This window comes from Pteropus alecto, unplaced genomic scaffold, assembly GCF_000325575.1.
Source record: "Pteropus alecto unplaced genomic scaffold, ASM32557v1 scaffold170, whole genome shotgun sequence".
NCBI lineage: Eukaryota > Metazoa > Chordata > Mammalia > Chiroptera > Pteropodidae > Pteropus > Pteropus alecto.
Window position 1 is genome coordinate 356,163 of NW_006429634.1, and position 16,857 is coordinate 373,019.

The following is a 16,857-nucleotide window of genomic DNA, read 5'->3' on the forward strand; positions in this document are numbered from 1 at the left end:
GTTGGCCACTCACACGCCCTCCTCCGAAGGTGGAGCTTAGCCAGTAATTTCGTCCCTTCATTGGCCCCGGTGAGTCCTACTGTGGACAGAGGGCGTGGCTACTTTTGAGCACGCCCCCAGGGTTTCTCCCGCCTTGGGGGCGGGCTCTTTCCTCTGTGCCCTCCAGGCTAGATGGGAGTCTCCTGCGCGGGTTGAATAGGGGGCGGAGTCACGAGCGGGTAGCCGGACTTCCTTCCCCGCCCTCTTCTAGCCTGAGGACTCGGCTGGCCGTTCATTTCCGGCGGGGGGCCGCGCCCAGTGAGGGCCCGGAAGTGGGTCGCGCGAAGATTGCTGGGCTGTTCTTGCCGGAAGTGGAGAGCGGCTGTTTGCAGTCCGGAGGTGAGGCAGAACTCCGAGGTGAGGGTACGCGGCTGGGTAGAGATTGGGGTCCCCTCCGTGGCCCACTGGCTCCTGGCGTTGTTAATGGCCTTTCTGGTCTGTGCGCGCGTAGTGAATCCTGCTGAGGGGGCAGGAGCGGAGGCCCTCAGGCCCACCTGGGATCTTGGGCGCGGTCTCTTGAGGTGGGGCCGGGGTGACCAACTGAGCCGGGCTCTCTTGAGGAGGCCCCTCCACTGGATTTCGCAGTCCTGGTTATCAGCCTCAGTGGAGACCTGATTCTTAAGGTGCCCTGATTGAAAGGTACCTCCAAGACCTTAGTCTTCCCAATCTTCATCTCGTTCCCATACACAGATGGGTAAATTGATCCCCGGAGAGAAGAAGCTGGTCTAAGATCGTATAGCGAGTGAAGGAAAGAGTCGGAATCATGACTTCAACTCCTTAGATTATCAGCCCCAGATCGTTCCCCCATTCATTTCCTGGGAACCTCTCTTTGCCTTGGAGTGGTCTTCCAGTAGGTGCCCTCTCTTGGGCAGCAAGTTAAAGGTCACCCACTGCTTAGAACTTTTTTTTTGTAATGCACCCTGTTTGCAATGCCTGGGAGTTTTTAAAAAGAGAGGGACAGGTCCTTGTATTTGCATTCAGATAGCCTCTGCTTCGTCCTGGTCTATTGCTTTTATTCCGAAGAGCCAAGTTAACTTTATTGAGGGTTTTTGCATACTTCTGGACCTGAAATCAGATGGCTCGGGTTTGGTCTGTCTCCATCGCTAAGTTATCTGTAGCCATAGTTGCTTTATGTAACTCTGAGCCTCATTTTGCTCGTGTTGTAACTGGAGAGCTCTACTTGCCCCACAGAATTAAATTCGGTACAAATTCTGTTTATTCTGTCTCAGGCACTCTGCCGCATCCAGGGAATGCAGTTTTGAAACAAAACCAGCTAGATCCTGTCTTCATGGAGCTGTTTGCAAGGACATTTAAGAAGTTATTATAAATGCGATGAGTTTTAGGAAAGAACAACAGGGTGCTATGGAAGTGTATAACAAGGGGCTCAGGAAAATCCCTTCTGCAGAAGCAAAGTTTGAGATGAATTTTGAAGGATAAATAGGAATAAGCTCAATGAAGAGAGGATAACTTTTTAAGGTAGAGGTTATTATCAGAGCTATCAGTTGGAGTTCTTTGTAGGGATCCCTGTTCAAGTGAAAAACAGGGCAGCCCAGCACATTCATCATTCACCAATTATTTCTCGAGCCCTTAATATTTGTGAGGCACATAGTAAATGAGTGGCTAAGAATACAGTTTTCATAGAATGGAAGAAGAGGGGCCAGACAGGTAAAGCAGGGGCGGCTTGCAATGTTTTAGTGTACTGTGTGAGCACACGACTATATGACTAGAGGAGAAATACCTATGTCAGGTTTTCAGGTTATGAGGAGGAAATGGGAGGCCAAATCTTGCAGGATATATGGTGTAAGGACATGGAGATCTGGACATGTGAAAGGTCACGACTGGTTCACTGTGACTGGAATTCTAGTAATGGAGAAGTGGAGGAAATGGAAAGTGGTGGGGGTCAAATATGAAGCACCTTTTAAACCATGCTAAGGAGTTTGGGATCCTATCCTGAAAGCTATGGGGAGGCTTTGAAAGGTTTTGTGTAGGAAATATAATGTGGTCAGATTTGTTTTAGAAAGTTCAGTCTGTCCAGAGGAAAGGGACATAATGAGGAAATAGACTAGTGTTTGGAAGCTGTTGTCATAATCATGGCTTGAAGTAAGACAATGACAGTGGTAAAGAGGAGGAATCAGATTTGAGCAATATTAAAAAGATGGAATTCAAACTGGAGGCTTGTTGCTTATGGGAATGGAGAGGTAGGAATAGTCTAGGATGATTACCTGTTTCTCTGGCTTAGGGAACTGGGCGGTACCATTCACCAAGATAGGTAATGTGAGAGCGAAGGGTGATTTGGGGAGGTGGCACGGAAAGAAAATGAATTTTGGACATAAAGACCCCAAAAAAGGTAGATGGTAGCCAGGTTACAAAGGGCTTTTGATGCCTTGTTCTAATGCATTTGGATTTTATTCTGTGGTTGGCAATTTGCTTGTTGTTTGAGTTATTGCAGTCCAGCAGAAAGAAATTTCTGTAGAAATTTCCTGTCTTTTTCTTCCCTAGAAATACTTTTTCAATCAGTTGGACGTAATTTATGTCTCAGAGGAGTTTAAATAAAATGGTTGCAGTGAAAGTATTGAACTTTGTCAAAATACAACTTATCATGCAAATAGAGTGATAGTATTAAGATTCAGAGTAGGTATATTTTTGCCTTGAGGAGGTTAGCTGTTTAATTTGTAAAATGTTTCCAACCTGAGGGGTGATCTTTTTCCTCACCTCCTTTTTTGGTTATACATACATTTGTTTAGTTGCAATTATTTTTTAACCAGGGACTAAGCTTTTAAAAAGTGACTCAGTTTTATGTGAAGCATTATGAGTCAAAGATTCATTTTACTTAAACAAGCAAATGCATAGTATCATTGGAAGTTGAACCCTCTGGTTTGAAATTTAAACCTGAGATTTGAAATCTAAGGATCCTCAAGCCATATTTTATCCAGTCCTAGTGATTATTCCTTTGAGTTATCATCAGTTTCTTTTTTTACTTTCTACTAAGCTGGCTTTCATGCCTATAGTTCAACTTATCTACCACAACCAGAGTAATCTTTTTAAAAGAAGTATTTTCGTCTCATTACCCGTCACTGGCTTCATATTCCGAAAGAATCAAGTCTAAACTCCATTGTCTGATTTACAGAATTCTCCACAATGTGATCCTTATCCTAATTAGTTTTCATTGGATGGTGCAGATTGACATTTCGATTTACAAAGTCCTAAACTACTACATTAGCATTTTATTTGTTAATACTCCTGCACTTCCCTTTTGCTCTTTATTATGATAGAAAAGGGTTTCTCAACTTTGACACAGTTGACATTTTGGGTGGGATAATTCTTTGCTGTGGGGTTGTCCTGTGCATTGTAGGATTTTAGCAGTATCCCTGGCCTCTGCCCATTAGAGGCCAGTAACATTCCCTCAGTGTGACAACCAAAAATGTCTACAGACATTGCCATATATTTTCTGAAGGACAGAATTGTCTCTGATTGAGAACCACTGCTTTAGAAAGTATCATAGCTAAGATTGTGCAGTGAGTGTCTTTTCTCCAACTAAATTCTCTGAGGTCAGGCCCTGTGGCCATGCTTAGCATAGTGTATGGCATATGAGAAGAACTGGGTACCCTGCAATGAATGAAGCATGTGTTTCATTGAGACATCAAAAAATATTGTTTATTCAAGGAATTCCTGGGTGGTCTTAAAGGACTTGCCTTTTTCTTTTTTTCCTCAGAGGCTGTGATGTTAATAGAGAAATGCTGCTGAGTAGGCACTCAATAGAAGAGAGTTTTGCGTTGGTTGACAGTGCAAGTCAGCAGATTTATATATCTCCTACATTGGGGATAATAAATTCCTGTGTTGTTAATGTTGCCTGCATTTAGACAGCTTGGTTTAGTGGACAGGGATTAGCCTTTATTTTAAATTGCATATAGTTTATGATGTTGAGACTCAATGTTTATTTTGATTAAATTATTATAGAATTATCATCTTTAAATTAATGTATCTACAGCATCCATCATGAAACTATTTCTTTTTCTGTTTTTGAAACTTTCTTTATATACCATTATGTAAACTCCAGAAAAAGAATCATAGCTCTAAAAGTATTTCTCAGCTACAGTGCAGCTTTGTTTGCCTTGTATTACCAAACCTGTTGTGTCAAAGTTTTCCATCTGACTGGAAAACTTTATTGAAGTTATAGTTGAAATGTTTCATGGAAGGAGTGAGCTTGCTTTTTTTTTTTGGTTTGTTTTTGTTTTTTTCCTCCAGAGGTCGGAAAAAATCCTATACTTAAGTTAATTATAGATTTACAGTCAGAGGTCTTTTCATATATCTAGTTGTAGCTGAATCATGGCTAGGGACAAATGGCATCCTTGAATCTATGTTTACACATGAGAATGGGAAATGCTGTTCTGTTTAAAGCAACTGCCCAGCTGAAATCAGTCAATGCTGTTTTTCCTTATATAGTGTCAAAGATGCCTGCTGAATGTTGTTAGGAAGTTAGTCTTCATAATATTCCTTGAATGTAAGAGAGAGGAACCCATGGCCACGCAGTTATCTGTTTGCCCCAAAGCATTGAAACAGCTATTTCCCAAGTCTGACTTCAGCTTGTACACTGTTATCACCTTTACTCACTCCTGGAGTTTCAGAGGACCATGTTTAAGGAAGGAGACAAATGCTAATATTGAGTTGGATTCTTTCCCTCCCTAGAAGATAGGCTTTTCTTTCTCTTTTCATCTAAACCTCAGGTGGCAGTGACTCAGGCACTAAATGTCATTGGTTTCATCAGCGAAACCAAATGCTTGGGGAAGAACAGTAGCTCCTGATTTGGGTTAGATTTAGATGGCATCTTTGCTGGGTCAAAGTAGTGTGTTCTTTGGTTTCTGGATTAAAACAGCCAACTTGTAAGTATCTCCTATTATCATATCTTACTTAGTCTTGCTTTGTGACATGTTAGAGCCTGGTGATGAGAACTATATTGTTAGGAATGTAACTAATTAACGCCTTATAGCTCAGTGGTAGTTTAAGAGATATATCCAAGGGGAGCTGTTTGTTTTCAGTATAAAGAAGTTATACAATTTTGTTAAAGAAAATTCAGAAAATATAGAGGGAAAACCCCATTACTCTGTGACAAATATTTTAAATTTTGTGTTTTCGTCAAGTCTTTTTCCTCAGTTACATTTAGCTATTCCTTTATAACCAGAAGTCTAAGCTAACATTGCAGTGAACACCTTCTACCTCTCACTTTTCCCACGTTAGGATTACTTTCTTAGGATAACATCTCAGGAAGAGAATTACAAAGTCAAGGCCAAGAGAAGCATTTTGAAGCAGATCAGTTGGGCTACCATAGTATATAAACTAACTTGTATAGTTCTTTCCTTTCAATTTTACTTAAGGGTATGACTTAGAGAAACAAATTCAAGTAAAATTCATACCACTGGCTTAATTGCCTGGTGAGATGAGCTATGAGCTGCAGGAGTAACCTGGTTCCATTTACTTCTGAACGACTTCCTTGAATAGGCAGAAGAATTGGGTTGTTTGAATTGTTAGAATAATGAGAGTATGAAGCAGCTGTGACAGGAATCACTAGCATTTCAGATTTTTCTTGGTTTCAGACCACAAAAGAAATTGCTGGAGAATCAAGCTCCTAGTTTCTTTTTGCTCTGCATGATTGTTCTCCCAGAGCCTTTCCATTCTCATGACTTCATGACATTTCTTTGCCAGTGACTTGCAAACATTTATCTCTAGCCTTGATCCTTCCCTAAGCTTTATTTCTAACTATTGGAAATAATTGGAAGCTTCATCGTCTCTTCACTCTCCTCATATCCAAACTGACCTCATCTTCTTACCCTAACTAGAACATTGCATAACATGCTTCTGCCTGTAGTGTCATCAGTCTCTTTGGCCACTGGATTTGCAACTCTGGCGTCCCTTCTGTAAATGCTACTGTACCTCAATAGTCAGTACCACAGTTAGTACTTATCCTGTGTTTAATACAAACTTGTTTTGTGTGACCTCCAAGGGCAGAACCAGGATCAGTGGGTGGAAGTTGCAGGGACGCTGATTTTACGTCCATATAAGGAAGAACTTTTAAATACTTTGAGCTGTCTGAATGGAATGGGCTGCCTCCAGAAGTCTCGTGTTCTCCACACTGAAGGTATTTGAACAGAGGCTACCTGACTAATTGCTGAGAATGTTGAAAGTACTGTTCTGGTATCAGATGATGTTTATACAAGATGATTTCTACACTCCCTCCTTATCCTAAGAGTCAGTGATTCAGTGGAAGGTAGCCTTGTGTCTCCTGCTAGACTCCCTTAGGGCAGAAAAACTATTTTATCATTCTTTTATATTTCCACAGCACTTAATTCAGGTGCTGGTTACTTAGTGCCTAAAACTGATTTTTGTAGGTTAATTGATTCTTTTAATTTAGTTTCTCAATCTGGTTAGACACTAGATGTTGTGGATTTTTTCCTTTGAAATATAAAAAATACTTTTTACAGTAGCCTTCATATTTTACAGCTAGATGAACAACAGCTTTCAACCTAACCTAGACCCTAGTATCTTTCTATTTCAACCTAACCTAGATCCTAGTATCTTTCTTTTTACAAATGCTATTCTGTTTATCAGACAGTACTTGTAAAAATTTTGATTTCATCATATTCCTTCACTCAAACCCTTGAATGCCTTCACATTTATCATAGCATCAAATGCAAATATGCTTGGCTTTCAGTGCCCTCCATAACCTAGCCTGGCTTATCCAGCCTTGTTTCCTGTCATACTTCATACTGCATGCTCTATGTGGGCTAACCTACTCATACTTTCTGTATATAGCCTCTTTGGTTTCCCCTCTTTGCTTCTGATAGCTCTGGAATGTCTTCCCTTTTTTCTTTTACTTTTTCCATCAAGATGCCTCTCTTCCCTCCTGAAACCAGACCACCTCCAGTCCTCATTGATTTCTTCTAAACTCTCAGAACACATAGTCATTTATACTATATAACTCAGAACCATACAATATTCTGCAAAGAAAAGACTTTAGTATAAAGGCTGATACTTTTAACTTACCCTGATCCAAGTGAAGTTATATCATCTCTAACATAACTTTAAAAAAATTAATTTTCCATATTTATTCCATTGACATTTCATCTGTGTTGGCCTTCCCAATAAGAATGAAAGCTTTTGGAGGGCAGGGACCAGGCGTCTTCTATATCTTCAGTAGTCACTGCAGTGCTTAGCACTTTCATTTTATGAGCATCTTCTGTGTGCCAGGTTGTCTAGGTGCTGCAATTTGATGGGGCTGGAGGCAGGAGAGGAGAATGGATAAATTTTCATCCTAGGGTGGGAGGGAGGGTCTATATTCTAGCATACAGTGTGCAGTGGTAACATTTTACATTTGAACTGTATTTTAAGGCTCCCAAAGTGACTACTCATCTATAAAATGTACTCCTTTGATCCTTATATCTCTGCGTGCTAGATGAGGATCCATTAAATGACTGCCCTAAAGTTATACAGTAAATATGTGGCAGAGTTGGGACTCAAACCTTAATCTCCTGAATCCTAATTTTATTTAGATTTGTGTAATTAGGATACCACCTCTCTTTCTGAAGCTTTATAATGAATGCTTAAATAGTTGGGAATCTGTATGTTCATTTATGGACGTTTACACATAGTTCTTGGCTCTTGTTATCAGAAATAGCAAAGAACAAGATTAGGCAGCATTTTCCACTCTGGCATTTCTGTACTTGAAGAAAACCCTTGTTTTAAACATTTGCCTTCTAAACATGTGTCATCTAGCCTGAATGTGAAAAAATATTGGCCTCCATGAAGAAAATTGAGAGCTGCTAATAATAATGTTACTAAAGACACCATAAAGAGGCTTTGAATCCACAGTGCTGTGCTCAGCAAACACTGGGTGCTGTATGCTCTGATGAACCACATAGTCACTTAATCGCTTGAAAGACATGTGGAGTGGTAGGAAGAGCCTCAGACTAGGATTCAGAAAATTTGTGCTCCAGGCCTAGGGTCTCTACCTGCTGGCTATTTGATATCTGGCAAGCTTTTTAAACTTTCTGTCGACTTTTTCATTCTAAAAATGGAGTTTAGTGTCTTCATAACATAACTCACAGAAGTTTTTTAAGTCTCAAAAGGAGCAATAGATTGGTGCTGTAACGCACCTAAAGCTAAAAAGGAGTATTATTTTAAATTAATGTTATATAATCTAATAAACAAGCTTATTTTATTTTCCTTATGGTACTTGGTTTAAAGATCTCTATGTCAGTGTGATTTGTGCCCAAGAAAGCAGCATTTATTTGAAAAATGGAAGTGTTTGTAAGATCCTGCAAATAGACAAGCAAAAAAGAAAGAAGTAGAAAAATACACTTCTCCCCAGATTCATCAGAGAGAGGAGATATCCAGGCTTGTGTTGAGGGGAGAGAGGGCCTTACTATTTTTTTTTTTTTTTTTTCAGGAACTCTTACCAACCTACTGTATTTATAGTGCCTACTACATTTATAGTCCTGAAATTACAAAGATACAGTCCCTGCCCTAGGGTGGCTAATTGCCTGTTGACTATTAAGTAAATGATTTAAAATCATAAATGTGTGGTAGAGGAAAGTGCATGACATTGTGAGAGCACATACTGGACATGCTTCTTGGGGAGTGATTCCTTAGCTGAGACTTAATGGAGAAGGGGGCAGATTGAGAAGGACAAGCATACCAAACTGGAAATGCTTTCTGGAGCAGGCAGTATTTTAGTTGAGTCTTAAAAGGCATCAGGAGTTCTAAGATGGGACAGATTTGGGAAGAGAAAGCAACCAACCAAAGAGGATAGCATTGTAAAGGCTCAGAAGTGAGAAAAAGCATGATTGTTTCTGGAATGTGCACATAGTCCTGGATTGCTATAGTGTGCTGAGGAAAGGTGTGGCAAGAGATAAAACTGGGGGAGTGTTGAGAGATAAAGCAGGACCAGTTCCAGCCCTTTGGATTTTGTACTATTGTCTGCTTTACATGAGGATGAGGCTCAGGAAGTTTGTTAACACTCATAGTCACAGAGCTAAGGAATGCTATTGTTCAAACCTCCAATCTGTCAGACTTCTATGAAGACCGTGCTGTTAACCTAGCAGTTACCAGGTTACTATCTTGGTCAGTCAGGTGATTGATGGTAATACTGGATTACTGAGGTGGTGGAGTGGGAAGATGATGAGTTCTGTTTTGGATATTTCAGTTTGAGTTGCCTTTGAGACATCCAGGTAGACATGGCTAGGTAGAAGCTAGATCTAAAATCCAGAATCCCAGAATGGCCTGAACTGGATGTACTGCTTTGGGAGTTGTTAGTCTATAGTGGTTGTGGTGGTACCACTGGCTGGATGGTACTGTGATATAGTAGTGGAAGGCTTGAGAGTGGACATGACCACCTAAAGAATGTGAATATGTGTGCATAGACAATGAGACGAGGTGTGGCTTTTGGTGTCTTCAATTCTGGACATTCTTTTGCTTAACATCTCACATTTCATCCCACCACCACCGACAACAACAACAACAACAACAACAAACAACTAGCTACTGTTCTATATTTGGTTAATGGTAGAATGAGGTTAGCTATAAATCATAGCTGTGATGTCCCTTTTCATTCTGCTTAAGTTAGACAGCAGAACTATAGCTTTTGTTTAGCAGTGAAAGCTTACAAGTGAAATAGAAAAAAGGAACCAAATCCCATGAAACTGTATTAAGATGTTAAGATTGGTAAGTGTTCACCAACCCCAGCAATCTTTTGGGATACTTGTACTGTGTTTCCACGTTAACACTGGTCTCAACCTGTAGGACTCATTTTGTATGAAGGAACATGTTTTATAACAGAACTGGTGGTATCTATTAATGGAAGATAGCTTGGGAACTTATTGCATTTGCTGCCTTTTCCCCTGGGATTTATTGAGTGTGGTGAATTATATGTGAGTTTGTCCCTGGACAGTACCCAGAATGGGCAGTAATTCAGGGACTCGGGTGATGGTAGCATAACATAAGGGAGAATATATTGGCTGTTTCTAGTCTGGCTTATTTGTGAGTAGAGCAGAGACTTAGAGGCTGCTGCTACGTCTTCAGGCCAAGGTTTTCTTAGTTTACATTCTCCTTTTTTCCTTTGATTCTCTTTTAAATAACATTCTCTGGCAAGTCACTGGGCCCAGAGAGACAAGAGCCCATACACCGAAAAGAATGGACAGGGATCCTTTATCTTGTGAGCTGCTTATCTCTTCCACAGGGACAACAACGTGTTGAGTTGAGATATGCTGGCATGATGTCATCTTTGCAATGGTCATTTTAAGCAGGTTCAAGGGAGTTGAGTTCATTCTCCTTCAGTTACCTGAACTAATTAATGCTTTGAAATGGTATCTCTCCCAAGTCAAGGCTTTGATTGAAATTTCACTGATTTTTATGAGCTCACTTATGGTCTCAAGCATTTTAAATAGCTATATATCGATAACATTTAATACTTATTTATGTGTATAGAATGGGCAGCTTTCAGAACACTTGTCCCTTTGGAGTTTTGGGATGCTATATTTCAGGTTAACTTCATATATATATATTTACTTATTTAAATTTTTAAAAAATTTTTCGATAAGCATTGACATTCAGCTTCATAAGTATTTATTGAATGTCTTCTACCTGTCAGGTAGTGGTCTAGATGGTAGAGTATAATAGGGAACAAAGCAGAGAAGGTCACTGCTCTGGTGAAGCTTACTTTCTTTAGGGTATTAGACACTGAATGAAGCTAGTTCAGATAAATTAGTGAAAGATCTGTAAAAGCTCTTCTGAATGTGTCTGTTCTTCTCTACCACATATCCAGATCCTTCTCCATCCTTATTTGAAGCCTGGCTCAAATGGCAGCTTCTCTATGCTATCCTTATCTGATCCTTCCAAGCATATGTTCTTCCCCTTTCTGAAATCCTGTATTATCCTATCTTAGATCACCTTATTATTTTTTTTTTTCTATTTGTTTTATAGTTGTACATGTCAAGCCCCCTGTATCAGACTAAGATATTGAAGGCATGGCATGCTAAGTATCCTATTTATCTTGGTTTGGGCATTTATATGCAGACAGCAGAATGTTGTAGGAAAGGACACTGAACTTAAGTTTTCTATCTTAAGAGCATGATAATTAATGATCTTTCCATCCCTGAATAGCTGTTGGAAGGCACAAACTAAGATAATATATGTGACTCTACTTTGTAAATTCTAAATTACGATATTTCATGGTATTGTAAATATTCAGTATTTGAATAAGTGAACATTTGCTTTCAGTGAACACCTTCTGTTGGGTAGTTCTCTTGCTTATTGAGGTCTTTATGATTTTGCAAATATGCTAGACTATTTTTCCATCTCATTTTATTATTAAATGATTCTTTCCCTCAGAATTGGCATCTCTTCACTCCCTATTGTCTTCTCTCCTTAGGTACTATGTAATATTAATACAACAAATGACATTTGATCTGTTTCAGCAGGTGGTGCATTATGGCTGACATGCAAAATCTGGTAGAAAGATTGGAGAGAGTAGTGGGCCGCCTGGAGGCAGTATCCCATGCCTCTGACATGCACTGTGGGTACGGAGACCGTGATACAAAAGGTAAGTAATATACATTGAAGACTCAGTGTCTTGGCCTGAAATTTTTCTCTCGCAGTGTATTCTCTCCTTTGGAGCCAGCTTCCCAAAACACTTAATCTAGAAAGTTCATAGCTTGTAATTCGTATTGCTGTGAACAGAGGAAGTGACTTGTGCAAGGAGGCCTGTGGTTAAGTTATTTTAATGCAAGAACTTCCTGCTTGTGTGCTATTTCCTGTTCTTTCTTTAGCAGAATGACGCCAGTACAAGTCAAATGACAAGTGATCATAAAATTTTCTGTCTTCAGATGATTGGCATATTGGTCATTTTGCATATGCACCAATCGAATGTTAGAGCTAAAAGGAACCTTGGGGGATCGTTTTGTTGATTTTCATTTTATAGATAAAGAAAATTAAGCTCAAAGAGGAAAAGGGGCTTAGTCAGGGTTATACAACCAGTTAGTGGTGGTATTGGAACTAGATCCTAGGTTTAGATTTCCCGACCCATGTTCTAGTATTCTGTTTACTGTATAGCCTTGACTCTCCACTTTATATGGAAGTGCCTTTTAACAATTAATCTTTCTGATGCACGACTGATTCTTTGTGGTGTGCCTATCTTCATCAGGAACAGTTCCTTATGTGCAAGCATTTGACTCACTGCTTGCTGGTTCCGTGGCAGAGTACCTGAAGATTAGTAAAGAGATTGGAGGAGATGTGCAGAAACATGTAAGGATGTTTTTCCCTCTTTCTCCCATTTTCTTCAAATCCTTCTTGTCCTTGGTTTAAGAGACTCTTAGCTTCTTTCCAGCTAACTCCTGCCTGGTATTGAGTCCAGGCACTGTAAATGGTTCCTTAGATTTTTCCAGGCCCCTTGCTTTTATCACATATTCTGCGTGGGCTTCTTTTATACAGATAACTTGCTTGGTGCATAAAATGTGGCTTGGTTCCTCTTTGTGGTGAGAACATGCTACCAGTCTCATCCCAGCATGTTATATAATCAAGCCCAGGGTGGCTTATTCAAAAGAGTCATTATCGTGACTTAGCATTTATAAAACTATACTTGATAGCTATTTCTTATGCTAATATGAGTTATTTTCACACTTAGCCCACAGCAAGAATATGAAGTAGGCAATGACAGGTGGTTCCACCCACCTCCCTTCAGATGTGCTGCTGCCTCTCCACCCACTTCCCTTCACGTACTGCCACCCACGTCATCACCACCACCCCACACTCATATACATATTTGGTCTCTCTCTTTGGGCAGAGTCTTCCTGCTAGTTATCGGAGTGATCCTTTGTAAACAGTAACCATGTTTAAGGATCTTGCTGACCCTTCGACAAGGGTGGTTGCCTGATCCTTAGAAGATATATTTTGAGTCTCCTAGATACCATCTGTTGGCAATAGTGTTAGCTCTCGAGTGTGGGACCGAGACTTAAATAGGAGTGTGGGGGTTTGCGTTTTTACTTTATACAGTCTAACATTTGAAAAAAATTTTTAACTTGTATCACTTTTATATTTTAAAAATATACATGCAGAAAAAATAGATTACCTTATTTGAACTTTTGTATTTTATAGCCTCATACTTCTTAAACTTTTTTGACCAGGACCTTCAGTAAGAAAATCCGTATTTATAACTGAGATAAGTTTTACAAAATAATGCTTATACTAGTTGTATTGAACTTTTTAAAAACTTTTTGTTTGGAAGTAATTTCATGCTGATGTACTGCACTCTTTTTTAATTTTCTGTTCTATTTCACTTAATAAAGTGCTGGTTATGGCTCATTAAGTTGATTTGATTAATTACCTGAGAATGGATCATGATTCAACATTTGTTTAATAGCTTTAACCTAATGAAGTGAATACCTTGAGAATTTTAGGCATAAATTTAGGCCTTTGTCTTTTTTCCTATCTTTATTTTTTTGAGAAAAGAGGTTTTCTTTGGTGATGAGGGGCAGGAGTACACTTTATATCCATTGCATGTGCAATTGCTAACTTGACCTCATCTAAGGCTTGCTCTGATTAACCTCATTTCCTAGATACGTATCCCTGATCAGTTCCAGCAGGAACAGTGGTCTCTGTAATTCTACGATCAGTCCTTAGACTCTGGAATGCCTGGGGAAAGTGTGTGGGTTGCTACCACTTGGTTATTTGCTACCACTAGGTTATTCTTTTCAAGACCTCTCCAGTTGTAATGTTTCATCATCGATAGCTGATTCTTTTTCTTTCCGGCAGGCGGAGATGGTCTACAAAGGTCTAAAGTTGGAGCAAGCTCTCTTGGTTACAGCCTCTCAGTGCCAGCAGCCAGCAGCTGTAAGTTCACTACTGGTTGATTTTGTTTTGGTTTGATGCTCAGGACAAGTTGGGAGGTTTCTGCTAAGCTATCACAGTGTGCTAAAATCGACCTACCAGCCTCATGTACAGTCACACCAAGTTCCAGAAGTAGAGTCAGACTTAAAGTGCCATAGGAATATGCCATTGAGTATTTATTGGGCTCTACTGGCCTTTCTTCTGTCATTTTACTTAGGACTGTCATTACTTGTGAGACTTTGCTGCTTCTCTTAATAGAGAAATTGGAGGCTAAATTTGTCACATTGTCCCCTAAGCCCTTTGGGTCACAGAGTGGTTCTTTTGCTTCACTGTGAGTAGGCTTTAACCATGCTGCTGTGGAGATCCTAAAACTTCTAAAGTACTGCTTCTCCCTTCATCCTTCAGTGGTTGAACAAATCTCCCTTTAACTCTACCTCAGAATTTTATGCTGCCAGGGTGTGAAATGAACTAGAGAAAATTTAGATTTTTTTCTCCGAGCCCAAGATTTTAGTTTTGTTTCTTTTTTTTGCATTTGGCTTCCCTAGGCAGAAGGGTAATAATAAGATGAGTCTTCCTGCTAATGCTGTATTAAAACCTTTGGACTCTAAGCATGCCTAAATAGTGTAAAAATAGCATAAGATGATGTTAAATATATTAGACATCAATTCTTAATCTGTCTTGAATGGTTAAAGCATTTCTTCTAAACCTTTTCCCCAAAACAAATCAAACACCTAAGACACTATTATATTTCCCTTGCTTTAGTCTAGGGATTGGCAAACTATAGCCTGCAAGCCAATTCTGATAGTCTGCCCGCCAAATCTGACCTGCTACCTATTTTGTAAATGAAGGGTGGGTTGGTTGGTTGGTTGGTTGGTTTTGCAGTAAAGCTATGTTCATTCTTTTAAATTTCATCTATTGTTGCTTTATGCACTACAATGGCAGAGTTAAGAAATTGCAACAGAGACTGTATGGTCTTTAGAGCCTGAAATATTTACTGTCTGGCTCTTTACAGAATGTTTGCCGATGCCTGCTTTAGACTGTTTCCATGCTAAGAGCTGAGAATTGAGATGCTCAGGAAACTGAGCTTTGGAGGAAGGATAAAAACACAGAAACAAGATCCATCCCTTTTGCTAAGCTGCCTGTGCTCAGATGCCAAGCCCCCTAATTGCATTCGATTCATCAGATCTCTATTCAGCAGCTGCTGTGTGGTTTGCAATGTGTTGAAGGTTATAAGGATTATAAAATAGGGCTAGGACAAAGCCCTTGTCTTTTAAGAATTAATGAGAAAGAAAAACATTTACTTGGGTCCATTAATAGTTTGAGCCTAGTGTGTGATAATGTGCCACAATTGGTTATGCTGACAATAAATGCTGTAGTGTGGCTGGATTTGGAGGGCTGTTCCTCATGAATTATGAAGAACATTTGGATAAATGGAAAAAGAAGAGCCCATCATGAGTAAAGGCCTAGAAATGAACTAGTATCTCCTATTAGTGGGACAGAAAAGAAACAAGTGGCTGAAATGGTAGAATTTTGTGGTATAGCTGGAGTGTGGGTCCTAATCATGAAGAACCACAAAATCCAGCCTGAGGAGTTGGAATTCTATGAGGAGAGAGATGATGAGCAGCATTTTAGCCATGTGACTCTGTATAAGATGAATACAAAGTTTATTTGGATGCTCATTGCATCCATAAAGAATTCTTGCCTTCAGGATCAGAGTTGACCAACAAAGCTTTTTGTGAAAAGACTCTAACTTGAATCTTTTCCTACATCTTTTTCTAGGATAAGCTTTCTGATTTGCTGGCACCCATCTCAGAGCAAATCCAAGAAGTGATAACCTTGCGGGAGAAGAACCGAGGCAGCAAGTTGTTCAATCACCTGTCAGCTGTTAGCGAAAGTATCCAGGCCCTGGGTTGGGTGGCAATGGTGAGCAGCGTATCTAACATGGGAGGGAAAGGATAGGATGAAAAAGGTAAGGAGATAAGTCTAGAAAGGCTCTTATTCACTGACACCTTCTCTTTCTCTAGGCTCCCAAGCCTGGTCCTTATGTGAAAGAAATGAATGATGCTGCCACATTTTATACAAACAGAGTCCTCAAGGAGTACAGAGATGTGTAAGTCCAGCCATCCCTCAAGGGGTAAAGGGCAAACCCATCTGGATACTTAAGGCTACCCTTGGCTACTGTGTTGGTTCTCTTGTCTCAGGACTGCTTTGTGGAAAGTTTGCTAGATATTGGCTCATAGAAGCTACATTTGCAAGCAGGAAGTGTTTCTGCTTCTGCTTTTTCTACAGGCTTGGTAGAGGCCCATTTAGTATTCTGATGCTTAATCTTCCAGGTTTAGGAAGTTTTGCTGGAGGTAAAATGAACTAATGCCTTTTAATTTGCCTGTTTAGACAAGAGAATTTCTAACTGGCCCTATGGCAAAACAAGATTCAGTAAAATTTACTAGGAAATTACTTTGACTATTAATGTAGTCACATAAAGTGAGTAGAAGGCTACCTGGGCAATGTAGGTATTAAGTAAGGAGATTCATTGTATGTCTAACAGCATATGTCCACTAACTGAGTTCTCCATTGCTGGATTTGAGCTGGAGTGACTGTAGGTAGCTATTACTTAGCTGCACAGCTATACAAACCCTTCCTTCTATTTATGATCAGTCAGCCAACATTTGAGTAACAATTCTGTGAAGGAGTAAGCCTTAATGACCAAGCGCCTCCTTGATCATTCCAGCAACCTGGAATTACGTATCACAATTTTTTTATTATACCCTACCATTATATCCCCATCACTTTACAGTTGAGGAAATTAGGTCTTATGCTAACTAACCATAAAGTCTTCCAGCTAGTATATAAGAAGAAAGGAAAGTTGAACCATACTGCATTGCTGTTTGTATTAGTTAATGCGGAGTATTTCCTCCTAAAGAGAAGCTTTTTATTTTTATTTTTTTT

The 16,857-nt window shown here is 39.7% G+C and overlaps 1 protein-coding gene across 6 annotated transcripts in view; it reads left to right on the forward strand.

The window, feature by feature from the left end:
- Window positions 1-234: 234 nt before the first annotated feature.
- Window positions 235-16,857, forward strand: part of CAP1 (cyclase associated actin cytoskeleton regulatory protein 1) — a 23,067-nt gene continuing 6,444 nt past the window's right edge. Inside the window, exons 1-7 of one of the 6 annotated variants that reach the window (XM_025049448.1) lie at window positions 261-378; window positions 6,038-6,172; window positions 11,508-11,629; window positions 12,230-12,330; window positions 13,837-13,914; window positions 15,691-15,834; window positions 15,936-16,021. In XM_025049448.1, the coding sequence (XP_024905216.1) occupies window positions 11,518-11,629; window positions 12,230-12,330; window positions 13,837-13,914; window positions 15,691-15,834; window positions 15,936-16,021 (521 nt within the window). In that variant the 5' untranslated portion in view covers window positions 261-378; window positions 6,038-6,172; window positions 11,508-11,517. Of the gene's footprint in view, window positions 397-6,037; window positions 6,173-11,504; window positions 11,630-12,229; window positions 12,331-13,836; window positions 13,915-15,690; window positions 15,835-15,935; window positions 16,022-16,857 lie in introns of all 6 variants that reach the window. The other 5 variants (XM_006903970.3, XM_006903969.3, XM_006903968.3 and 2 more) reach the window with 5 other exon arrangements.